Raw genomic sequence first — 26,248 nt, 5'->3', positions numbered from 1 at the left:
ATGATGAAACTGTAAAGGAGTTCAGCCAAATGCTCTTAGAAGCCCCCTTCACACTTCCTGCCATGCTTTTTGACTTAATTGATGCATCTTCAAACATATTTTGTACTTCAATGTGTATTTTTCAAATGATTTTGGTCCATTTTTGTTTTTGTTTTTTTCTTTCTTTCTTTTTTTTAAAAATAATTTTTATTGGGTTTTCACATTTTAAAAACACACACACAAATGAAAACAAAAACAAAACATGTATAATTTCATAACCTTACTTTCTTAACCCCCCTCCCTGACTTCCCCCCACCCCCCCTTCATACATCCCAAATCCAATAATTAGCTCAGCAGGTTCTTATCTCTCTTCTTTAACATATTATTGTTGTTTTTAAAATTAATTCTTATTACTTGGCCAAATTTTACTTGTCCAGTTTTCTTATAAATATTAAATCCTTTTCTAAGGTCGACCCAAATTCCCTTCCACGAATTTCCCCCTTTTTATATTAAATGTAGGTCATAATAGCCAAAGACAAAAGTCATAAAAAATTTAAAGTTCTGTTCTCCCCTCCCTCCCTACCCCGGTTTCTGTCCCTTCCCATATAAATATCCACAAAACAGTTCTTAGCCTGGATTCCTCACATCAGAGGCCTTCAAATCTCTGTCAGTCTCTCTCTGCCGGTTTTGTTGGTAGCCCTCTTTGTTGGTCCTCAGTTCTCGAAGGAGCTCTGGCACAGTCTCGTCAAATTTTCTTCCATCCAAAATACTTGGTAACAGCTGCTGCAACAAGTCAACTGATCTCCCATACTCAAAGAGGAAGCCCCAATCATATTTCTTCTTTCTTTTAAGTTCCAGTATTCCAAGTGTTCCAGGGGCTTCCTCTTTCCACTTTCGCATCTTTCGCAGATTGGTAATCCCAAGATCTTCTTCTTTATGTTCTAGCAATGTAGGCTTCAGATTGGTACTCTCCTGTAGTTTCTTAACTCCTTCTTCCCTCTCCTCCAGTTCCAAAAATGTCTCTTCTGGTTCAGCTGCAGATTTTGTTTCAGTCAAATCCTTTATGCATTCAGCAGGGTTGCTTGTTTTAGAGTTCAAGGTTATAAGTTGTTTGTTCATAGCCATGCTTTGCTCTTGCAGTATTCCCACGAGAAAAAACATTCTTTCCATCTCTGCCTGTAATTTTCCATCTGTAGCCATTGTAATGTTTCAAAGTTTCCCCTAGGGGGCTTCTAGTTACTTAATAGTCCTTTCCCAACAGTCTGTTGCTTTGTTATTTGTAACTACTTTGTTCTCAAGCACTTTAATTCAAATATAGCAAGTTTAGTCCAGAGAGATATTAAACAATAAAGTTTTTAACTTTAACTGCCCGTTTGACAGCTCCTTTGACAGCTGTCAAACTCCTTGTTCCTTTTCCTCCAGCTCACACACAGGGACACTCCCGGGTCGGGGGGGGGGGGTCAGACAGAAGCTTCTAAAATTCGACTCTTACTCTCCAGCACAAATCTTCTTCTGTCAAATTCATGGAATTAATGTCTTTTAACTCGTACCGAAAAAAAGAAAAAGATCTCTCCACCTTAGTTCTCCGATCCTTGCTTTAAATCTTTTGTAGGTAGAGGGGGTGCGGACTTCCCTTTAGTACATCCCCCGGTCGTACCAAATTCAAAGGTAAAAATTTTAAAGTCCAAATTCCATTCTACTCACGGGTTGTTTCAAGTCCAAATTTCAGGGGGAAAAGTCAGCGCTCTCCGGCCATGGCTCGCGGCTTCGCTCCACTGCAGTAGCGGTCTACTCACAGCACCACGCCACTCTCCGTACCCTCTCCGTAGCCTTTAAAAAGGCTCTTCGTGGGTCGGGGGGCGCTTGAGGTGCCCACCGAGTCACCAAGTCCGCAGGCTTCTGCGCCTGCGGTTTCTAAGGGTCCCCGCATCGCCGTCGCGGTGAGACCCGCCTGCAGCAGAGCCGATTCCCTCCGGAGCTCGGAGGGAATCCGCCATTAGCTGATCGCGCTAACCCGGAAGTCGATTTTGGTCCATTTTTGAGCTGAGAACTAACCACAACATTCATAGAAACCTGAAGGATAATTAACGATCCTTCCATCTGTGTACCAAGATACGAAGTCAATCAGTTTTCATTAAATTGTTGTGACATGAAATTCTCCTCCATCCTTAGGATACAAGTGGCTAATTTAAGCACAACACACACACCTGAATTTGCCTTTTATGTCTCAGTAAAATTATAAAGAATCTAATGCCAAAGCTATGGTAACTTAAGGAATATGGGTGGCACTGTGGTCTAAACCACAGAGCCTAGGGCTTGCCAATCAGAAGGTCGGCGATTCGAATCCCCACGATGGGGTGAGCTCCCATTGCAGTTCGAAAGCACGTCAAAGTGCAAGTAGATAAACAGGTACCGCTCTGTCGGGAAGGTAAACAGCGTTTCCATGCGCTGCTCTGGTTCGCCAGAAGCAGCTTAATCATGCTGGCCACATGACCTGGAAGCTGTACGCCGGCTCCCTTGGCCAATAAAGCGAGATGAGCGCCGCAACCCCAGAGTCGTCTGCGACTGGACCTAACAATCCCTTTACCTTTACCTATGGTAACTTGGGTGGGATTTTTTTTTCAGCGTGGAAGGAACTAAAACTGGTCCTCCTGGCACAAATTGTTTGAAACAGCCTTGAAAAAAAGAGGTAATATTTGAAGAAAAAAGTATTTCCTGCAAAACCTAAAAGGGTATTTAAGCTCCTCTCTAGAAAACATCAAGATGTGAGGTGAGTAGTAACAAGGGATAAGTGACGTGAGGAAGAAAAGTTTTTATCCCTCTCTCATAACTCTAGAACTCAGTGACCTCCAATGACATCTATTGAAAGATTCAGGTCAAATAAAAGAAAGTGTTTCTTCATGCAGTATATTTAAAACTATGGAACTCACTCCAAAAGGAGGCGGTGAAGGCCACCAAGCTGGATGGCTTTAACAGAGAATTAGAAAAATTAATGGAGGATAAGTCTGTCAGTGGAGGAGAAACCATCAATGGGTACTAGCCATTAGGAAGAACTTCCTGACAGTAAGAGCTGTTCGACAGTGGAATTTGCTGCCAAGGAGTGTGGTGGAGTCTCCTTCTTTGGAGGTCTTTAAGCAGAGGCTTGACAACCATATGTCAGGAGTGCTCTGATGGTGTTTCCTGCTTGGCAGGGGGTTGGACTCGATGGCCCTTGTGGTCTCTTCCAACTCTATGATTCTATGATTCTATGAGGTTATGTTTCCATAGTCATAGGCAGTATGCTGCTGAATACCAGATGATGGAAACCACAAAAGAGGAGAGTGGTCTTCTGATCAGGGTTTCCCACAAGCATCTCTCTGGCCATTCTGAGAACCATATTTTTATTTATTTTTTCATTTATTTATTTTCTGTACCACCCTCCATCCAAAGTCACTTTACAATATACAGTGGTACCTCGGGTTACAGGCGCTTCAGGTTACATACGCTTCAGGTTACAGATTCCGCTAACCCAGAAATAGTACTTCAGGTTAAGAACTTTGCTTCAGGATGAGAACAGAAATCATGTGGCGGCAGCGGGAGGCCCCATTAGCTAAAGTGGTACTTCAGGTTAAGAACAGTTTCAGGTTAAGAATGGACCTCCAGAACGAATTAAGTTCTTAACACGAGGTACCACAGTTTGGTACCTTTTAAAAAAAAATAATACAAAAATGCACAACATAATAACAATTGAAACAAACAAACAAACAAACAAACAAACAAACAAACAAACACAGGTTAAAAGGCCATAGATGGTTTAATCTACCAACGGCCTGGGAGGAATGTTTTCACTTGATGCTTAAAGATATGTAGGGAGACGCCAGGTGAGCATCCCTGGGGAGAGCTGATTCTTCCCCAATCTAAGAAACCTCTTTCCTCATTCTACAGTTGGTGACAAAGAACAGCTGCCCACCAACCTCCATGTCACCTACTTCCTTCTCACCAAACAGCATTTGATCTCCAAACCACAAACACCTTATTTTTGTCAAGAGACTCATGAAGTTCCCTGGGACAGAAAGAGCCCAAGCCAACAGCCACATGCCATGTCCAGATACTGGACAAGACTGGCCATTGGCATTATCCTGGACTTGTTAGGCAGGAGGATAATGTTGAGTTTCCTGCATCACCGAGTGTTGGACTACATAACTTCCGGGATGACTTCCAACTCTATGATTCTACTATTCCCAAGCAGTGTAGAGGAAAATGTTTTGATTCTGGCTGGAAAGGCAGGTATGTGCTGGACTGATGATATGTAAGTACAATATCATTCTCTTTTCCTATCTCTCATAGATGTAGAATTAGGCCTCACCAGGTGAAAGCTTCTGTGCCACACCATTCTGTTGTCATCAAGGGTGAATTCCTGGCCTGGAACAGCCTCCCCACCCAGTCTTCCAACCTTGACTCTCATGAAGGAGTTATTTGGGAAAGTGACGAGGTTGGTGATATCAAAGCCAGCTTCTACTTCCCTGTTCGCACTAAAAGATACCGTTTCCCCAGCAGAGTTGTTAAAGGAGACACTGCTAAGAAAGGGGTGGAGCTGCATTGAAAGGAAAATAGAAATCATAAAGTAATGTTAATGTCTCTCCTTATTGGCACTCAGGATGCCTCCAGACTGTAAGTACATGAAGGTAGTACTATGCAAACATAAACCATTCCTGAGAGTGTTGACATAACAAGCTGACGATTTCCATTGTTTTCTATGGGGAAAATCCCACTATATTCCCAAAAAAGAGGAAATGGGGGGGGGGGAAATCCATGCATTTTAGGTCCCACTGCTTGTATACAGTCGTACCTTGTTTTGCAACCGGGATCCATTCCGGAGCCCCGGCCGCTAGCCGAAAAGGACGCAGGGCAAAGTGCTGTGTCTGCGCACACGCACGGAGTGGTTTGCGCTTCTGCACATGCACAAAGCTCGATTTAGCGCTTCTGCACATTCGCAAGTGGAAAACCTGGAAGTAACCCATTATGGTACTTCCCGGTTTGCTGTGGACGTTCACCGGAATGGACGCTAGATGAGGCAGACATTTGCAGAGGTGTTACTGAATCCCCTCCCAAAGGAATTGTAGGATAACCAGCCTCATGTAACCAGCATGCTTGAGTCTGATTAGTGCACAAAGTGGTTAATGCCATAGAGTAAGCTGTCCTACCAAACTTAGCCTAGTCACCTTCCTTCACCTTGGGAGGAAATGGGTAACAAAGCCTTTTGTTCTACTCAGTCTACATGTGAATTCTGTGTGTGAACTACTCCCTCTAGCCACATATTTTAACCAACCTCCTTTGTTTCTGACAAGAATGGAGTCTGAGTCTAGTGTTTCTATACCACTAGTTTAGGAAATTTTACCATTTTGTGACTGCTATATAGAAAAGCACATGAATCTGATTGTTGTGAGTTACTAAATGTGTGGTCCATCTTTGTGCTAGGGAAGTGGAGAGTTTGGGGGTTTAGTGGAAAAGACACATCTGCGGTTTTACAATCTAGATTTCCACACTTTTATTTTGCCATGTTAAATCTCTGCTGGGGTTCTCTCACCAAAGAGTACTTGCCCAGAAACTGGGTCTTGGCTTCCCAGGATTTCTAACAAAGATGACTTCAATTAACAATTTCAGTAAGTAAGTAAGTAAGTAAGCACGTACGTACGTACATAAATAAATGTTTAAAACCCTCCCCCCCCCTTTTATGCTGGTCATGGACAGCCATTTTAGGGGTCTTTCCCACCTCCTTTCCTCAGCCACAGCTACATTTTTTCAGCTTTGTCTGCCACTCTCAGCCAGCTCTCACCTCTCCTCTCAGTGTGGGATCAGATCTGCCTCTTAACTTGTGTGCAGATAAGTTGCGTGGGAAGGAGCGGCACAGTGCAGGATTATATCCTCCTGCTTCCCTGTACACAAGTTACGGAGGGGATATGATCCTGCACTGAGTGCTCGAAAATGTTCAGGGTACTGTGCTACATATCACTGCCCAGGTCTAATAAATTGTACCATGGGATAGGTGTTACCTGCCAAGGCTTTAGCTTCTGAAACTCTTGCATCCCTCCTTTCACCACTGCCTTAAATTTGGTCCTGGGCAAGAACATGGCATGTAGAGCATGTGCTACAGCATAGACAGCATTATAGACACTGTAGCTGTGGCCAGTCATGCTCATCTCAAAACCAGATGATGGGAGATCTTCCAGCTTCTCCTCTCCAGTGCAGGTTCCACTGGCCTGCTCCTCTGTACTGGAGCTTGGAAATAAACAGAGAAAGACTTGTGCCCAGAACTGCTTGACAAACCCATTTCCATTTGCCTCAAAAGGATTTTGGACCCGAAGAAAGGCTTTGAATCCTTGTACAACATTTGAATGAACTCTAAAGGAGAGGGAACCCTGGAAGAGTTGCATATCCCAGTTCATTTGAAAGGTCAGTGCTTTGAAGTCCAGTTGTGCTGTCAGAATCCACACCTTGCCCTCAGATGTCTTGGTTCCATTGTCCACTGCACCAAGTGCTACCATTATTCGCAAGCTAAGCATGGACTCTGTTTCTCCATAGACAACAATAACCTTGGCTTTATTCTCCATAATAACTTGATAAATTTGGATCCATTGGGAATACATGGCATAATACTCAGACAAATATGCCGTTTTCACGGTTCTCTCTGAGAAGGCCAGGCAAATGCCTTTCTGGGAAAGCAGAGTTTTCAGGGTGTGAATAAATCTCTCTCCACTGATGTTACCTGCAGCAAGCAACCCAACCCACGTCCAACCAAAATGAAGAAGTAACTCAACAATCCCACTGTACTGATGGGCTTCATTGGGCGCCATCCTATAGAAGGAAGTAGATTGGCTATGACCAGCATCCTCTGGAGCAAAGGAGCCATAAGTGAGCTAAAAGGAAATAAAGGCGCAAAATCCATAAATGTAGAAGGACTGGGTATGTGCTTACAGGCCAGCCTGCCCAGACGTGAGATGATGTGGTAGCCTCAGGGAGGGGGGCTCCAAAAAGGTGGGGGCAGTCACAGATCTAGCCTCCATAGAGTCCACCCTGTGCTTGTAGGCTGTCCCCCTCCTTCTCTGCCACTGCTGCATGCCAGTTTTCCTACAATCCTGCAATGCAGCTTCCCTTTCCTTTCCCCTCATCTTCCTTCCCCATTTCATCCCCCTTGAGCAATTGATTATAGATACTAGAGCAATTGGTTATAGATATAGGAATTTGGTTTCAAATAATCACCTTGTCATGTGCTATCTGAGAAATTAATGGAATAATGAATTAGAGGTTCTTATTTTACCTGAACAGTGGGACAACATTGTAGCTTCTGTAACAAATGTGTGTCTAGATTATAAGCTATTTCTTATACACCAAAAGATAAAAGTTAGAATAAAGTGGACGCCGCTACATTGGTACAGAAGGGAATTCCATATCTACAATGCCATTGTGCTGGAGAATAAATAAGAATAATGCTTCTTTGAAACACATGTTTATGCGATGTCCAACACTTCCGATTTCTGGAGGAAAGTATTAGCATGAATACTAATACTTGAGGGGAAATAAAATCGTCAGATGATCATGGGGAATGAGTGTGAAGTCCCCAAGGCAGTATCTTACCTGAGGAATATTGTAGATGCTCAAGATACTTGCCATTTGGAGAGAGGAATCAAAGTCCAGTCCCCCAATAACTGCCACCAGGTGTTTCTGGGTGTTGCACTTATAGTTGGGCATAAGTGTGGAGGGAAGATTCAGAGCAGCCCGGTAGGTCATCCTTTCATTGAAGTAACTGTCATAGATGTGGAATCCTAAGGTGATATTACGTAAGATCTTGGGGTTCTCATTGACCTCCTTGACAGCAAATACCAAGGCCAGGATATGCTGGTAGTTCTTTGGCAAAACACTGCAATGAGAATTTTATGATGTATACTTGGGATATATGCTATGCAATTTTCTTTTATAGAAATTAGGACCTCATGACAATTCTTCAACATTTTCATGCAAATTGTGCTCTGACATGCACATATCTGCAAAGCAATTTCCCCTTAAAGAATTCATTGCATTCCACTTGTATACTTGTATACCACTTCCATTAATATATGCATATATATATTTTTTACATTTTACCCCAGTATATGCATTTTGTATACATTGCTTGACTGGAACACTGCACTGCAACATTTGGTGAAATGTGAAAGCGCAAAACATACACATACATTTATCTACAGGTACTGATCAAATGAGCTGCATCGAAATGCAGAGAAGTAGATACCCTAGCTTAATGGAGTAGTTCTCATCACTTTCAGAGCTGTGAGGCATTTACAACTGGGAGCATCATAAAAGTCTAGCCTGATTGGGATGAGAACACCTGTGACTCTTAGAACTTTACCTGAGAGGAGAAGTGAGCTTTAACACCCCTCACACCAGGCTTTCTGAGGTGAAGTTCAGTATTCAAAACAGAGAAGGACTTTCTAGCTCAAACTAAGCAAGTTTAAGCTGTGGGTCTGATTGTTAAACTCTTCTTGGAATAAATTTGGTGGGATATGGGGAGCAGAGAGCACACCAAGAGGCAGCCTCTTCTCACTGACACATTCAGATCTCCATTTCCCTCCTTCCAAGCCAATGCCTCAGCGATGCAAAAGTCCCCCCCACCACCACCATTTATGCCTAGAAGGAAATCCTGCTGAAATCAGTGGAACTTGCTTTTGAGTAAGCCCGGTTAGAGCTGGGGAATGTTTTTGTATCATCTGATTACTTAACACATGAAGTATTTACAAGATATCAAGAAGTTGATGGATAGGTAGCCTTTCTGTGAAGTCTTCTTCACCAAAAGAAGTAAAGAGGTGAGAAGCAAGTCCGCCAATAATAAGATGACCAGGTTGGTAGTATTCATGTGGAATTCTGGACAGATCTTGGATGGCGCAACTAGTGGTATGTTTGCACACCATATGTGGCAGATGAAAGAGAAGAGGCACAATAAACAACAGCATACTGAGGCAAATACTACTTCTTTTCAGAAACACTCATTTCCATCTAGAACATATTTTCAATATTCTGCCTTGTCACGAACAGCACTTCTCTAACAATTCACAGATTAAAATCCTATTTTGCAACTCGACAAATAGAAAAGCAGAAATCCTTCCTCTGCCTCTGACCTCCCCCTTGCTTAGAATATCAGGAAGGGGTTTTTATACCCTTGTTTAAACTTTGGCTGGTATTCTCTGGAAATCCATTGAGACATTATCCAAGGGAGATTTATTTATGACAAGACTGGTAATTACTGATGAGGTAATAACTAGGTCTCATTACATCAGGAAAATCGAACAACTGGCAAAAAACATGTTGTTATAGACCTGAACAGAATAAAAACAAAAACAGTACAAGTAAAATATTATAATATACACATTAAGGTGGGTTGTACCTGACATTCAGAAGACATCTTAAGGCAGCCCTGTTCAGGGAAGTTTTTAATATGTAATGCTGTACTGTTTTTAACACTGATTGGGAGCCACCCAGAGTGGCTGGGGAAACTCAGCCAGATGGGCGGGGTATAAATAATAAATTATTATTATTATTATTATTAAAGAAAGTATATAAAATATCAGGAATATTTAAAATATTTTAAGCTAAGATATACAACGTGATATGTTGAAATGCTGAAGTTATGAATGAGTTGGTGGGCTGGGGAATAACATAACAAGAATAAAAATTACCAGCCAAATTCTCTGCTTAGATCTGATTCTAACACTCAGTCAGAAGTGGTAATGATAATGGAATTCAATATCCCACAAAAAAGGGATGGTACAATTTTGATGGGACACTGGATTATCTGAACATTTGACCCAAATTTTTATTTTTATTTTCACAATTAATTTCTACAACTAACTACCAAAACCCCCCCACAAATTCTTCCCCTTGTCCCCATTCACAAAAACATTTCAATACCTTATATTGAGGTTCTTTAGACCTCATGACTTCCATTACCTCTTCTGGTTCCTTATATTAACAAAAGTCTTCTGCATTTCCATACGCATATTTCATCAATTCTTCTTCTTCTAATTTTAACAAAATTCATCTGCATTTCCATACGCATACTTCATCAACTCTTCTTCTTCTAATATTATCTAATTTTTGCTCATTGCAACTGTGTAGTCTGAGCCTGCCAATGTATCAATTTATTTACATTATTTTGCACATATACAACAAGTGTTTTCCATTCTTTTTCCTAACTTTGGCATATTTAAATTTCACAGGAAGGTGACTATCAGTTAAGTCAGATTTAAAATCCTGCTCACCTTCCTCACAGTCTCCTCTTACTCTCAGAGGCTGTAATTTTTGCCTTATTTCAGCCACCAAGGCATTCCCAAATATTTCCTGCCTACCCTCCATGCCATCCATATCTGCCCTGAGTATCTCCTGGTATTTCTTCATTTCAATCACAGTTTCCATTTTTCTAAAAAGTTCCTCCAGCATCAAGACCTCCACTGCTTCTGTTTTCTTTGTCACTGGTTCTCTCTTAATAATCAGTTCTGTCACCATTTCAGTATTTTTGTCCATTTGGGCTATAAGTTTATCTGCTGTCTTATCCAAATTTTCCTTTATCTCCTTCATCAACTCATTTCTCAATTCATAAAAGAATTCCACCCATTCACCATAAGGCTTATTCCCTGTGTCCTTCTGTCCAAACTTGGGGTTGGTTGCTTTTTAATTACTATGTTCAATAAGTTACTATTAAAACAATCAAAAAAGGTCCAAACAGAGTTAAAATATCCAATACTCCTTCTACTCGATTCATTCTGCCCTTGCCAATATTCTCTTTCCCTTGTTCTCAAAACAACCAATTTTCCAGCCATACCTTATCAGTTTCGTCAAGGCCACCAAGTAACATTTTCCCAAGAAACACGGTCTTTTGTACTTTTCCATCCCTCCAGCACGATTGCCCATTACACATATAAAATTCGAAATAAAATCCAGATTTCAAATTAACATTCAAATTAAACAGATATCTACTTTAAAAAGAAAACAAAAGCAGTTTGTCCACACAAAATCACAACGTAATAATCCAGAGGAGAGTAAAAGACTCACTGATCCAGTTCTCTAAAAATGTCTTGAAGTAAGATAAAGAGTTACAGACAATTGAAGATCATTATAATTCCTCTTTTTGGCAGAGTCCAAATGCCCTTTACCAGGCTTCCAGCTCTAGATAGGCAGCGTAGTGGATCTCAGGTGTTCCGATTTCTGGCACTGCATTCCCTGTCGATATTCAGCCTCTATGGCCAGTTTCAAGCTTTAAAGATCCAATTTATCTTTTAACAAAACAAAAAACTTTAGAAGCAAGCTCAGTCTTCTTTAAATCACTCCAACCAAAATGTGCCTTGCAAAGCCCATAGATGCTTCCATACACTCACCCCACAGAGTACTTCAATAGTCTTGTTTTAAGTGTTCTTGGCTGGGCTCAAAATCACCTACGGCTTTACTGCAAGGTCCTCTCCACAATTCCCCATTATAAATCCAATAAAAGGTAGTAAAGAATCAGCTTCAGTTGCTTTTAATCCATCTTTCCCATTGGCAGACATACATCTAAATAGAGTCACGTAAAATTGATACCATTCTCACTTACAAGTTGTTTCCATGCAGTGATAATTAACCAGAAGACGGGGATGGACTTCCTTTTTACTCCTCCGTCTAGCACCGAATTCAGCCAAATTAGATCCAATAATTAATCTTCTTTACATTTCCGTCGGCTTAAATGTAGTTTTCGGAAAATCTCTGCTGCAGGTAGGAGTTTGAGGCTTCGCTCCCGCGGAGTTGCGATACTGCCATGTTTGCAGGCTCAATCTTCAGTTCTCACCCCCCACTCTCCCTTCCTCTCAGAATAGGGGTTTGAGGGTCGCAGGAGAACCCCTTTGCGGATTGCTGGACCTCTTGACACCTTGAGAACCCTCTCAAAGCTTTTTTGGGGGGTGTCTCGCCATGGCACTTCCCCCTGTATCTCCACAGGCTCGAGTCCGTCAGACGATCAGACTAGCACTCCTTTTCACCATTCACAGAAACTGGAAGTCCCTATTCATTAGTTATATTAATTAATATTGTTGTTGTCTTTGTCTTTGTCCATGAGTTTTATTGGCAGGGATACCGGAGTGGCTTGCCAGTTCCTCCTCCAGGTGGATCACGTTTGGTCAAAACTCTCCACTATGACCTGTCCATCTTGGATGGCCTGCTCGGCATAGTTCATAGCTTCTTTGAGTTATTCAAGCCCCTTCGCCACAGCAAGGCAATGATCCAGGAAGGGGGTCACAAAGCGGGAGGCAGTGGAAGACAGAAGTGCCTGGTGTGCTCTGGTCCATGGGGTCACGAAGAGTTGGACATGACTAAACAAGTAAACAACAACAACAATATTGTTGTCCTCCTAGGCAACCTGCATCCCATACAGCAATCTGGCCGGGCTACCTCTAATAATGGGAATCACTACAGAAGAACTTTTCTATGTTCATGGATAATTTATTTTATTCAGCAGACGTGCATGATACCAGCAGCTCCTTAGCTTTTATGTAGATTTGTTCTGCCTTGTTCACTGAAATCATCTAATGTACTTCTACAAAAATTCAATAAACTTTTCTCCAAACAAATAATGTAAAGTATGAGACCAGCAGCCAGACAGGAGAGGTTTAATTGGGGGAAATTTCATAGGCTTGAAAATAGGAATAGAGCACTCACAGCAACAGAACACTGACTCCAGAATGTGTGTTTATATTGTCATAGAATTGGGAGGGGGACCGCTTGCTAAACTGTAGAAATTAATAAATGGTATGATTTTGATTATTTTGAAGGGAGAAAATACAAGCCGCAAAGGAATTCCTGGACTAGCATATGCAAAACTCCCAGGCCAAACTAGGGCCATTAAGAAACAATACTAAGGTCACTGAGGGCCATTGGCAATGCAGAAGAACTGTCCTTCCCCCTTGCCCCAAGGTGTGAACAGAGACAAGGGTTTGAAAGGTTGCCAGGGTAACTGGATGTGAGGTGATAGGGAGTCACAAGCAAGGGTTGCTGGGAAGAATATTGTGCTTACACACACACATGGTGAGACAAGGCTGTGTGAGGCCTACGGGTTCCATGTTGAAGTACTCTTGCAGCCAACTTGGTATAAAAAGTTGGACCACCCTGGGCTAAACAAAAATCTACCTTCTTGCATCCAGGCCTTTCTGTCTTTACAATGGTCTTTGATCTAGGTCTAATGGTACCCATTCAGAACAGCCATGTATGCTTGGATAAAGCTTGCTGGTGGGGCCTGTGCCTCTAATCGTTGGGATTAGGGCGAGAAAAGCCAGCTCCTGTTATTTTCGGTCTGTACTCAGGTACCAAAGGTGTATTTGTATCTTTTTTTAACTGTAATTTTAAGGTAAAATTGTTCTGTTTTGTACTCTCCTAATAAAGTATTAGCTTCTATTTCCTTTGTGGCTTCTTATTGTAAGCTTTTGCTTTGAATCTGGTACCTGGCAGTTTGCTTATGGCTACTGAGTAACTTGTCGGCTTGTGGCTGAGACGACAAAGAGTGGACCTTTGCTTTTCGTCTTGGGGAAAGTCATTGGATGTCCAGGAAAAAACTTGAGTACCCTGACTCAGAATTTTGGGTGACTGCCAGGGTTGGTTTTCCCTGGATATCGTGTGGTTAGAGGACATCGTCAGAAATGAATGTCTAATTAATTAAAGACCCACTTGGCTACAATACCACCTCCTGCTGCTTTTACCAGGTAGTGAGGATAAAGGAACAACATACTAACTCCCAGGGAAGTTCAGACATTCACATGTGCCTAAGCACGGGTCTCTATACCTACGGCTTCCTTAGTGAAAAGAAAACAGAACAAATGTCTCTTCCAGTTTGCTCCATGACCAGCAATGTAATTGGGCATCCTTCCCAAGACCTACAACAATGATTTAAAGCAAAAAAGATCCTAAGACCCAGTAGTCATATAAGTTGACAAATAAATTTAATCAACATTTTAAAAGTGTTTAGAATACAGAAAATAGCACACACACAAATAAAAAGGACTCTTAGCTAGCCTTACCAAATACCTCCTCCCCTGTCCCCATCTCCAAGGCAAAAGGGTGTTCATACACCTTCATAGTAAAAGCAGGCCAAAGGAAAACAAGAGGGATAGCAGAATGACAGGGGTGAGGGGAAGCATCAGACACACTACCCACCAAACAGGATCCATGGGGAGGACAACAGCACTCTTATAAGGTGATGATCCTATGAAACAGGCCTCAATATTTTGTGGTATCCATTACAGCTTCTTTGTTTTCCAAATGCATCATGAAGTCCAAAAATATTATGGAAAACTGTCTCACAGTGACCACAGAGAATTCTCAAATAAATTGCCCATAGCAATTGCAACTAAACAAAAAAATATATAATCATACAATAAGGATAATGAGAGATTATATTGCCCACATTCTACTAAAACAAAAAACAAAGATGATAGGATAATTTATTATTTCCTCTTTATTAACTTCTCCTTGCTGTTCAGATCAGGTCTCAACACAATGATGTAGCACTTTGGGAAAAAGATGGAGCCCAGTAAGCCAGCACTGGAGGCCAAGATGGAGAAGATCTCCACAGCCACCATGTATTTCCCCTTGGTGCTCAGGTACACTGGAACAAAGGAGATCCAAACACTACAAAACAAGAACATGCTGAAGGTGATGAATCTGGCCTCATTGAAGCTCTCAGGCAGTTTCCTGGCAAAAAATGCTACAACAAAGCTGATAATGGCCAAAAAGCCCATGTAAGCCAGAACACAGTAAAACAGGGCAACTGACCCTTCGTTACAGCCTAGAATGATTTCCCTCATCACAGAGTGCATGTCAGAATCAGGGAATGGGGGAGACATTCCTAACCACACAGTGCAAATGCCCACTTGGATAAGGGAACAAGAAATCACAATAGCGCTTGCCAGTCTTTTCCCCACCCACTTCCTCATTCGGGATCCTGGTTTGGTGGCCACAAAGGCCAGAACCACCGTGATCGTTTTGGCCAGCACACAAGAAACAGTCACTGTGAAAACAAGGCCAAAAGCCATTTGTCGGAGCAGGCAGCTCACTCTGTCTGGAGGGCTGAGGAAGATCAATGGGCAGAGGAAGCAGAGCAGGAGGGAAGTGAGGAGAGTGTAGGTGAGGTCCCAATTGTTTGCTGTGACAATGGGTGTGTCCTGATGTTTAATGAAGATGGCTTGGACCACCACTGTGAGGAGAGAGAGAGAAAGAGAAAAAAGTGCTAAGCTTATCCCCAGAGGCTCTTTAAAAGACAGGAAGCTGATGGTCTTTGGAACGCATTGTGATTGGTCCCTGTTTGGATAATGATCTTCAGGGCATGCAACACATTCATCCATGTCTGGAGAGGGAGAAAATACACTCAGATTTCAGATATGTTGCCAATATGGAACCACATTCTGCAATTTAGTTGGACAATGGTGGTAACTACAAATAGAATCATCCTTGTATCATTTGTTCAGAACAGGAACTAAGGAATGTATCTTATACCAAGTCAGTGGTCCATTTAGCTCAGTATTGCCTGCTGTATTTTAACCTGACAAAGATGAGATCATGGGTTATAAACCTTTTCTTGCGAGGAAAGGTCCATATTCCTTTATGTCTGCCAATAAGAATGGAGAACTTTGGTTTTGTTGCCCTTTGTATGGAAAGATTACCCAAATTGCACTCCTTTCACCAACACATGAACCAAAATACAGTTGCCCTGAAAAATGAGTACTTCTCTAAAAATTTGTGATGCCATTCTCCAATCTAACAATGCGTGCCAATTATTTGCTTGATCTTTTCAACAACTTCTAACATGATATATAATTTGCAAAGTATACCTCTTGTGTCTCTTACCCTTTTGGGATGAAATCTTTCCTTGAGGACATGGAGCACAATCATAGCAGCAGAATGGCTCCCCCTCCTTCTTCTCCTTGCTGGAACCAGGAGGACAACTTGGGTTGCACACAGAAAGAGGTGGAACCTGCCCATTTAACCAAACACTTTAAAATTTTAGCACACAGAAATTCATAGCATGTTTGCCTTCTGTTTTCCAACCCACAGCTGGAAGTAAGAAGACACTAAACTACTTATTCCAAAGGCAGGACCAAACAGACCACCTTGAGCCCCCTTCAGGCATTCAAAAAGTAGCCCTGCCCATTTTGTCTCCATACATAAAGAGAATACCTCTAGTACCAACAATTTTACCATACTGAATGGGAAGGTCTGAAACACTGAACATGCTTAGAAGTCTCCTTGTGATTTGTAACTTTGTGTTATTATCATGGTTCCCAAATATGAGGAGGAGGCTTCTAAAAGAGTTCAGCCAAATGCAGTTAGAAGTCCCCTTCACACTTGCTGCCATGCACAGGAAGGCATTGTGGGTGCAGTTTATGCACTGAGCATGCATAGCCTTTCTTAGTTTGAACCCTCACAAGTTCTTTTGGGAATACTTGAGAAGGGCTTTTATTTTTAAGATAAAGCATGCTCCTGATCTGTCCTGGGTTGCTGCTTAAAGATGGCTGCTATTTGTCCCTAAAGATGCTGTTTTCTATAAACAAAACCTTAAAGGGCAAATAGTATATGGGGTAGAGGACTGGCAGGAAATTGTGGTACTTCTTTTATTTAGAGGTGCAGGGTGCGGCATTTTGGAAAGGACAAATCAGTATATTTCCTGTCTATATAAATTTCATGTTTAATCAGTCCTTTTTTCTGGGGGGGATGCAGGAGTACGCATACCTGTACCTCTAAACATTTTGTGAATCTTTGTACCTTTGTCCGTTTACTGTATTTATTTTCCCCGATTTGAACTATAAAATGGTGATTTTGAGTCAAAATGAGAGTACCCCTAAACATTTTTTTAGAAAAAAGCACTGTGTTTAATCATAAATTCACTACATCCCATTTCCACATTAATCCACAACTAAATTCACATTTTAATATTTATCTTATTTTAATATTTGCATTTCTAAGTTTCTTTTATCTTACAATATGTATTTTTCAAACCATGTTGGTCCTTTCTTGAGCTGAGAAATGTATCACAAAATTCAGAGAAATGTGAAACTTAAAGGATAATTAATGGTGTTCTGATCTGAGTACTAATATGAGAGGCATGAATTCTGCCAGTTTCCATAAAATTGTAAACCATATGAAATTATCCTCCATCCCTAGCCCACAGTTTCTTTTTCCTTAGGATACAGGTGGGTAGTGACTTTGGTGTCTCAGTTAAATTCTAAGGCTTCTGAAGCCAAAACTATGGTAACTTAAGTGTGATTCCCCACCCCAAGTAGAAGAACTAAAATTGAACATTAGAGAACATTTTTTTTTAAAATACACTTGAAAAATTGGGGGGGGGGGGAGTTGGAATATTTGGGGGGGGGGGAATGTATTGCCTGCAAGATTTGAAAGGGTATTAAACTGCTAAAAGCTCCGTTGTAATTTGCGGCAATGTGTCTAGTCCATTTACAGCTCTTCATGCAGTATAGTTAAACTATGGAACTCATTCCCACAGGAGGCCGTAATAGCCACCAACTGGGATGTTTTAAAAGAGGATTTGAAAAATTCATGGAGGATAGGTCTATTAGTGGCTATTAGCCATGAGGGAGGTTATGCTCTGTCTTCACAGTCAGAGACACTGTTAGGATATTCATGTTCCGTTCTACCTTAACAGATGTGTGGAGTTGTTGTATGTCACATGTCTGTTTACATTCCAGCACAGCTTGCTGGGAACTTCCGTTGTGTGTAGAGCTTTTGCTTTATTGCTTCTAGCTCTTGGACATGAAGGAGAGCAGACATGTTTTCTTTGTCCTGATCTATGCTGAATAAACTGCTTGTAAATATGTTTTACATATGCCTCTGTCTGCCCTTCTGTCGCGAAGAGTTTGTTATCTCTGCTGGCTTGCGTGCTCAGCTTCTGAAGCTCTGAGTCGCAGATTGATGCAAAACCAAGGACTGGAGTTCGACCGGCAACCAGCCAGTGGGCTGGAGCCATCTGGGGGCCTGCCAATTGCCCCCGTTCCCTTGGATGCATCACAACAGTTGAACACTATCTTATGGAAACCACAAAAGTAGGGAGCGCTCTTGGGCCCAGTTCCTGCTTGTGGATTTTCCATAAACATCTGGTTTGCCAATCTGAGGAAAAAATGGTACAGAAGGTAGGCCATTGGCCTGATCCAGCAAGCTCATCGAATGTAATGCAGAAGAGAATGTTTTGAATAAGGCTAGAAAACCAGGTATGTGCTGGGCTGATGATGGATAAGTGCATAATATTTTGTTTTCCTATATCTCATGGATGTTGGAATTATGCCCCACCTGGTGAAAACTTCTGTGCCAAATCATTCTGTTGTCATCAATGGAGAAATCCTGACCTGGGACAGCCTCCAAATCCACCCTTCCAACCTTGACTCTCAGGAAGGAGTTATTTGGAAAAGTGACCATGTTGGTAATATCAAAGCCAGCTTGTACTTCCCAGTTCTCACCAAAATATACTGTTTCTCCAGCAGAGTTGTTGAAGGAGACAGTCCTGAGGAAGGGATGGAGCTGCATTGGAAGAAAAGAGAAATGATGAAGTAATGCCTCCAAATGGTCAATATTTTCTGGGGTGAAATTCTGCACATACTATGCACATGCCAGAATACAGTGATACCTCGGGTTACATACACTTCAGGTTACAGACTCCGATAACCCAGAAATAGTGCTTCAGGTTAAGAACTTTGCTTCAGGATGAGAACAGAAATCGTGCTCCGGCGGCCCAGCAGCAGCTGGAGGCCCCATTAGCTTAAGTGGTGCTTCAGGTTCAGAAGAGTTTCAGGTTAAGTACGGACCTTCGGAACAAATTAAGTACTTAACCCGAGGTACCACTGTATTAGGTTTGCACAAATAAAGTGGGGTTAAAGCGCTCTGTCACACTATTGCAACAAATCCATTTTTCTCAATTCCTTCTCAAACTTTCCCTCCCTCAATCCATAATTTCTCATGCCCTCCCCTTTTTGGAGTGTCCATAGAATAAGAAAGTTCAGACTGAGGGAGAGAGAAGTGTGGGAAGAGAGTGATTTGGAGGAGAACGCCATATGGGCAGTGTGGGTGAGTTCTGTGCTGTAGGGAGTGATTACTTTTGATCTGATTTAATATATGTATTCCAACTCCCAAAAAACAAGTGTTGAGCTCAAGGTAGCATAAAATAATGTTTTCCGATCCAATGTCCTTTTTACTGCCATGCAGCATGAATGGACGAATTAAATGGCAATTCTGGGTTGTTTTTTGTTTTATGAATTTATTAAATTATAGCAATGAAGGAGTAAAAGCATGAGAAAGGAGTTCAGATGACTGCTAAGAGGACTGCTGGGAGGTAATTTACACTAATTTCCAGGGCACAGTTCATGTTAAATAAATTGTATTTCATGAAAAGGCATTACCTGCCAAGGCTGCAGCATTTGAAGATCCTGCATCCCTCCTTCCACCGCTGCCCTGTATTTTGTCCTGGGCAAGAGCATGCCACGTAGAGCATGTGCTAGGGCATAGACAGCATTATAGACACTGTAGCTGTGGCCAGTTATGCTCATCTCAAAACCAGATGATGGGAGATCTTCCAGCTTCTCCTCTCCAGTGCAGGTTCCACTGGCCTGCTCCTCTGTACTGGAGCTTGGAAATAAACAGAGAAAGACTTGTGCCCAGAACTGCTTGACAAAGCCATTTCCATTTGCCTCAAAAGGATTATGGACCCGAAGAAAGGCTTTGAATCCTTGTACCACATTGGAATGAACTGCAAAGGAGAGGGAACCGTGGAAGACTTGCATATCCATGCTCATTTGAAAGGCCAATGCTGTGAAATCCAGCTGTGCTGTCAGAATCCACACCTTGCCCACAGATGTTTTGGTGACATTTTCCAATTCGCCTAGTGCTACCATTGTTCGCAAGCCAAGCATGGACTTTGTTTCTCCATAGAAAACAACAACTTTGGCTTTACTTTCCATAACAACATGATAGATTTGGATCCACTGGGAATACATGGCATAATACTCAGTCAAATATGTGGTTTTCAGGGTTTTCTCTGAGAAGGCCAAGCAAATACCTTTCTGGGACAGCAGAGGTTTCAGGGTCTGAACAAATCTCTCTCCACTGTCATTCTCTCCACTGAGCAACCCAACCCACGTCCAACCAAAGTGCAAAAGTAACTCAACAATCCCAGTGTACTGATGGGCTTCATTGGCCACCATCCGGTAAAAGGGAATGGACTGGCTTTCATCAGTATACTCTAGAGCAAAGGAACCATAAGTGAGCTAGAAGGAAATAAAGGGACATAATATAGTAGAAGGAATTGGTATGTGCATCTCTAGCAGCTTTTGTGGCAAAGACAGTTGTAATGACAGTAGGCATTTACCTCACTCTCCCATGGACAAGGGAGTCAAACAAAAGCATCTTCCCTAGACTCTCTGGCCCAGGAGGCAGTGACGTAGCTGCATGCCAGGGTGGGGAAAAGATTCATTCATGGTGAATGAATGTGAAACCTCGAAGGCATCTTACCTGAGGAATCTTGTAGATGCCCAGTATGTCTGCCATTTGAAGGGAGGAATCCATGTCAAGTCCCCCAATAACTGCCATCAAATGTTTCTGAGTGTCACACTTGTAGTTGGGTATAAGTGTTGATGGAAGGTTCAGAGCAGCCCGGTAGGTCATCCTTTGATTGAAGTAACTGTCATAGATATGGAATCCCATTGTGATATTAGGCAAGATCTTGGGGTTCTCATTGATCTCCTTGACAGCAAATACCAAGGCCAGAATATGCTGGTAGTTCTTTGGCACAACACTGCAATGAGAATTTTATGCTGATTTCTTGGGAGATATGTTATGCAATTATTATTATTTAAATGATATGCTGTGCAATTTTTCAAGCACTTTGTGATTATTCTTCAGTGTTTTTGTGCACAGTGTGCCCTATTATACAGATATCTGGAAACCAATTTCTTCTAAAAGAATGCATTGTAGTTCACTTGAAGACTTCTATACCACATTCACTAATATATGCATTTTTTTATAAATACTTTACCCCAGTGTATGAATTTTTGTATACATTGCTCGGCTAGAGAAGTGCACTGCAAAATTTAGAGAAGTGTGAATTTCAAATAATGGCTCCATTTTGGGATTTCATATTTCTTTTGAGCAAGCCAATTCTGGGAAGTTTACGTTTAAATGTGAACTGATTTCAATGCCGCCCCATCCTTAATAAGGAAATACTTATATTTATTTTGGAGTCCTACATGTACTTGACATCACTTAAAGATTTAAGAGATACTGATCAACAGTAACCTCTACAAGGCTTTTACCCCAGACCAAATTCCCTAAACAGACACCTGCCCAGTTCACTCACAAATTGATTCAACTGCTAGGTGCCATCTGCTTTTGGCCTGCAAAGCTCCACAGGTCCTATTTCTGGCTGCTTGGACAGTTGAGCTCATTTAAGAAATCTGCTTTTATGGCATTTTTCTGCTAAGAACTGGGGAGCTTCTTAGCCTAAAATACACACCAGCTCACTTGTTCTAATCTTCGCCAAAAAATATTGTTAACAAACTGGGTTTAGGGAGCTTAAGCCTTATTTGTCTGCTTTCACCTCAGCTTTCTCTTGTCTTTGCCTCACTCATTACTTCTCCCAACTGACAGTTAACTGCCGTTACGTCACGGTTCAGAACCTTCAGCCAATCACTGACTGTTGTTCCCAAAGACAAACAAAATGAATGTACCTGATCCAGGCTCTTTCTATAAATATTAAATACAATTGAATCTCTTTCCCCTTCCTGTCTTACTGTCACTAAGTAACTGAACAGGTCTGCGCCACATTAAGAGCACAAGGCATCAAACTTTGACACTCACACACTGACATCAACAGAAAGCACAAAGTACAAACATACAAGACACTTATCTGCAGGTACTGATTTGATCTAACAAAAAGTTGTGTCGAAATGCTGAGAAGTAGGTAAGGTAAAGGTAAAGGTACCCCTGCCCGTACGGGCCAGTCTTGACAGACTCTGGGGTTGTGCGCCCATCTCACTTAAGAGGCCAGGGGCCAGCGCTGTCCGGAGACACTTCCGGGTCACGTGGCCAGCGTGACATCGCTGCTCTGGCCAGAGCCAGAGCCAGAGCCAGAGCCAGAGCCGCACACGGAAACGCCGTTTACCTTCCCGCCGGTAAGCGGTCCCTATTTATCTACTTGCACCCGGAGGTGCTTTCGAACTGCTAGGTTGGCAGGCGCTGGGACCGAGCAGCGGGAGCGCACCCCGCCGCAGGGATTCGAACCGCCGACCTTTCGATCGGCAAGCCCTAGGCGCTGAGGCTTTAACCCACAGCGCCACCTGCGTCCACAGCGCCACCTCCTGAGAAGTAGGTAGCCTAGCTTAATGGAGTAGTTCTCATCATTTTCTGACCTGTGACACATTTTTAACTAGGAGTATCCTATAAATCTTGTCTGAGTTTGATGAGAACATCTAGGGCTCTTTGATCTCCACCTCAAAGGAGAGGTGAGCTTTTAAGACCCCTCCCCCCAAACTTTCTAAGATAAAGTTCAATATTCAGAATAGAGAAGGGCTTTCCATCTTAAACTAGGTAAATTTAAGCATGTTCAGGTTTGGGGGATGTTTCTGTACCAGCTGATTCTTTGACATGTCCTTACAAGGTATTAAGAAGCTGATGGGTAGTTAGCCTTTCTCTGAAGTCTTCTTTGTCAAAAGCAGTAAAGAGATGGGAAGCAACTCCGCCAATCATAAGATCACCAGGTTGGTAGTATTCATGTGGAATTCTAGACAGATCATGGACGGTGCAATTCATGGTATGTTTGCACACCAAATGCGGCAGATGAAAGAGAACGGACACAATAAACAACAGCATACTGAGGCAAATATTCTTCGTCATCAGACACCCTTATTTCTGTCTAGAACATGAACCTTAGTTTCAGAACCACCCTCAGTAGAATATTTTGCCTTGACAGGAACAGCATTTCCCCACCAATTCACAGATTAAGATCCTATCCTGTTGTTGTTTAGTCATTTAGTCGTGTCCAACTCTTCGTGACCCCATGGACCAGAGCACGCCAGGCACTCCTGTCTTCCACTGTCTCCCGCAGCTTGGTCAGACTCGTTGGTAGCTTCAAGAACACTGTCCAACCATCTCCTCCTCTGTCGTCCCCTTCTCCTTGTGTCCTCAATCTTTCCCAACATCAGGGTCTTTCCCAGGGAATCTTCTCTTCTCATGAGGTGGCCAAAGTATTGGAGCCTCAGCTTCAGGATCTGTCCTTCCAGTGAGCAATCAGGGCTGATTTCCATGGACAAACTCCATGGACAAAGACAACAAGATCCTATTCTACAACTTGACAAAGACAACAGCAGAAATCCTTCCTCTTCCTCTGCCCTCTCCCTTGTTTAGAATCACAAGAAGGGTTTTTTTATATTCTCATGTTTAGACGTCGGCTGGTATTCTTTGGAAATCTATTGAGACATTATCCAAGGGAGACTTAGTCATGACCAGAGGAGACTTAGTCATGACCAGAGTGATAATTACAGGTGAGGCAATAACTAGGTCTCTTTACATCAGGAGCATCAAACAAATGACGAAAAAAACATGTTTGTGATGTTTCATTCAAAGCAGTTTCTGTCCCTTTACAGGACAAAAAAAGTGCCCCTTCTTCTCTGGCATTGGGGGAGGCATTTTGTAGTTCACTTTGGGTGCCAAAATGTCTTGAACCAGTCCATCTGAACGTCTATTTTTGTAGACACTTATTCTCAACCAATGTATATTGATATTGGGAGGGTGAATCGCACATCTGGATGTATATTTTAAAGATTCCCATTAATATGCTTCCTGAAAGTATCATATAAAGAAAAGAATTAAATAAATAGGTTATTTGACTACAAAGAATTCGGGGCAGGGGGCATTCAATTCAGTTTGCATTTAAAACCAAGACGATCTGATTTGTACTTTCTGAAACAATATGAGAATCGAAACACAATCCTCCTTAGAAATCTGCACTTATCTAAAAATTATGATGTTGTTCTTCAACCAATGTTTACAAAAATGCATATTTTACGGGTAGAGGCACCGACATCACGTGTGCCGTGAGGAGGCCACAAGGCCTGGGAAGGAGCCCTCTGCCCAGCAGGACCTTTCCATAGCTGTCAACATTTCCCTTTTCTTGCGAGGAATCCTATTTGGAATAAGGGAATTTGCCTTTAAAAAAGGAAAAAGTTGACAGCTATGCCTTTGACACAGCAGGGAAGCCTGATGGGAACCTACACCATGGTGGAGAGGCCTGCCAGGGAGGCCTGTCAGGGCTCAGCCCCTCAAGATTGGGGGGCTCAGCCCTGTCCCCACATACTGGGGGGGGGGGCTGAGCTGTCCTCAGCCCCATAGAGTTAGCCAGTATCGTTGGGGAAAGTGTCAAAAAATGCATAGTGAACACTTGCAAAAGTGTTGTGAGTTTATTGAAAAATGTGTTTACTAGGAGAAATTGACACTAAAATGCTTCAGAGTTTTCATGAGGATTTTTTAAATAAAAAGAATCATGGATTGCTGCAAAAACTGTGCAGAACTGAATTTAAGATGGAAAGAATGAGATACTGGTAAAGTCAAAATTGACAGCTTCTTTCAACCCTCTTTACTGCAAATGCAGATACTTTTTAATATACCACTTCAATCACACACGCAAACGCAAATAGAAGTGTGTCTGTGTGCATGTTTGTGTGCATGTGCACCACCAAAAGGTGTGATTTCCACAATTTTCGGCCTAGAGCCAGTGGGGAGGGACAAATTACACACTCTTTACAGGATTGAAAATACAGGTCCTTTATTATGCAGTTATAGACCCGAACAGAATAAAAACAAAAATGGTAAAATTAAAATATCATAATATACTGTAATATGAAGGTGGGCTGCATTCATAAACGATATAAAATATCAGGGATTAAATAAATAAATAATATTTTTATTAATTTTCTAAATGATTACAAATGGAAGCAAATTATTTAAATTTAATACAATTTCTTAAAATCAGGTTTCCTGCTCCTGTTGCAACCATATTCCCCTTTAGCTGCTTCCTTTCTTATTTCGTCTCCAGTTGACATCCTTCACTTGTCATTAAGTTGTTCTTCCAGCTGTCTAATTTTCACCTTACAAACAGCAACCGCGGTTACATCTTATATATTTATAATGCACTTCACATTTGTACTCTTTCATCTTCATTTTTGTTCCAGACCTGCTGTGTTGAAAGAGTTCAGTTGTTTCTCTTCTTGTTCCTTTTTTGCAGTATTTGTCTGAGTGATACAAGGTCATATTCCATTCCATTCCATTCCGCTGTTATCAAACTAACATGTGAACCGCAGCCATAAATAACTCGCAGAGTGAACTTTCCAGATTTCCGCCATTAAGTTCCCCTCTGCAACTCTTTCTTGGCACACAACACACAGCAAAATCTTTCCTCATATTCAGCCTCCCTTCAACAACTGCCCAGCTTTGGGTCATTTTTTCTTTTCCCCACTGCATTCCCCCAGCAACACCCCCATTTAGAAGCGGTCGTAAATAAAATCCATTCACCCTCAGCTGAGGGGGGCAGCATAGCAAAACCTTATTAAATTCCTTGCAGAGAATAAATTGGAAACCCCCCCTTTTCAAAGTAGCAGCTACACACACCTCTTCATTGTGTAGAGGAGGACAGGAGAACAAAAAGAAAACCATAAGAAAGCGCAAAGCACCTTTTCCTCCCCCTTTCCTTTCACGGCTGTTGTAAGGATTCTCAAGCTTCAGAAAACCATTCAAAATACCTTCCCAGTTCTTTGGGCAGCTGATTAATTGCAGCCCATTTGCATATGTTGCTTCAGGAACACCTCTTGATTATTGCCAATTATCCAGATTAAGGAGGAACCTTCCACAAAGCATGCCGGTAACAGAGGATTGTCCATGGCAAGGACACACTTCTAGATCACTCCCGTTCTGCCTTCTAAATTGGCAGACACAGAATTGCACAACACTGCAGGATGCAGTGAACTCCCCAAACCCCACTGGAGAGCATCGAGAGGATTTATGCCTCATTTCCTACCTCTCCCATGCCTGAACTTCTTCACAACACCTGGAGGCCTGCGAACAACCGCCATTGATCGTGGGCGTGGCCAGAAACCTACCATCTTATAAATATAAGGCCATTAAAAACCCTAACTTTTTTATCTACTAAACTTTAAGTAAAAATGAACCCCACAAATGG

At 42.0% G+C, this 26,248-nt stretch overlaps 1 protein-coding gene and 1 long non-coding RNA gene across 19 annotated transcripts in view; one reads left to right on the top strand and one right to left on the bottom strand.

Annotated features, from left to right (window-relative positions):
- LOC307200595 (uncharacterized protein) overlaps positions 1 to 23,245 on the bottom strand; it is a 188,433-nt gene extending 165,188 nt beyond the window's left edge. For 9 of the 18 annotated variants that reach the window (XR_013832401.1, XM_079949162.1, XM_079949171.1 and 6 more), the window contains exons 1-9: positions 22,673 to 23,245; positions 20,533 to 20,815; positions 19,425 to 20,288; positions 18,322 to 18,549; positions 15,868 to 15,994; positions 8,749 to 8,884; positions 7,594 to 7,876; positions 6,012 to 6,875; positions 4,325 to 4,552 (exon numbers count right to left, since the gene is read on the bottom strand). Coding sequence is in view for 17 of the 18 variants with exons in the window: in XM_079949162.1 (XP_079805288.1) it covers positions 4,325 to 4,552; positions 6,012 to 6,875; positions 7,594 to 7,876; positions 8,749 to 8,884; positions 15,868 to 15,994; positions 18,322 to 18,549; positions 19,425 to 20,288; positions 20,533 to 20,815; positions 22,673 to 22,911 (3,252 nt within the window). In the remaining variant the exon portion in view is untranslated. The remainder of the gene's footprint in view (positions 1 to 4,324; positions 4,553 to 6,011; positions 6,876 to 7,593; positions 7,877 to 8,748; positions 8,885 to 15,867; positions 15,995 to 18,321; positions 18,550 to 19,424; positions 20,289 to 20,532; positions 20,816 to 22,672) is intronic. The other 9 variants (XM_079949166.1, XM_079949165.1, XM_079949168.1 and 6 more) reach the window with 3 other exon arrangements.
- Positions 21,870 to 22,507, top strand: LOC307201201. The gene is made up of 2 exons (XR_013832642.1): positions 21,870 to 21,979; positions 22,388 to 22,507. It is a non-coding gene; the product is annotated as an uncharacterized lncRNA (long non-coding RNA).
- Positions 23,246 to 26,248: the final 3,003 nt, after the last annotated feature.

Source organism: Podarcis cretensis, assembly GCF_951804945.1.
Source record: "Podarcis cretensis genome assembly, chromosome: 13".
NCBI classification, from domain to species: Eukaryota; Metazoa; Chordata; class Lepidosauria; order Squamata; family Lacertidae; genus Podarcis; species Podarcis cretensis.
This window is presented reverse-complemented; position numbering and strand designations above follow the sequence as displayed.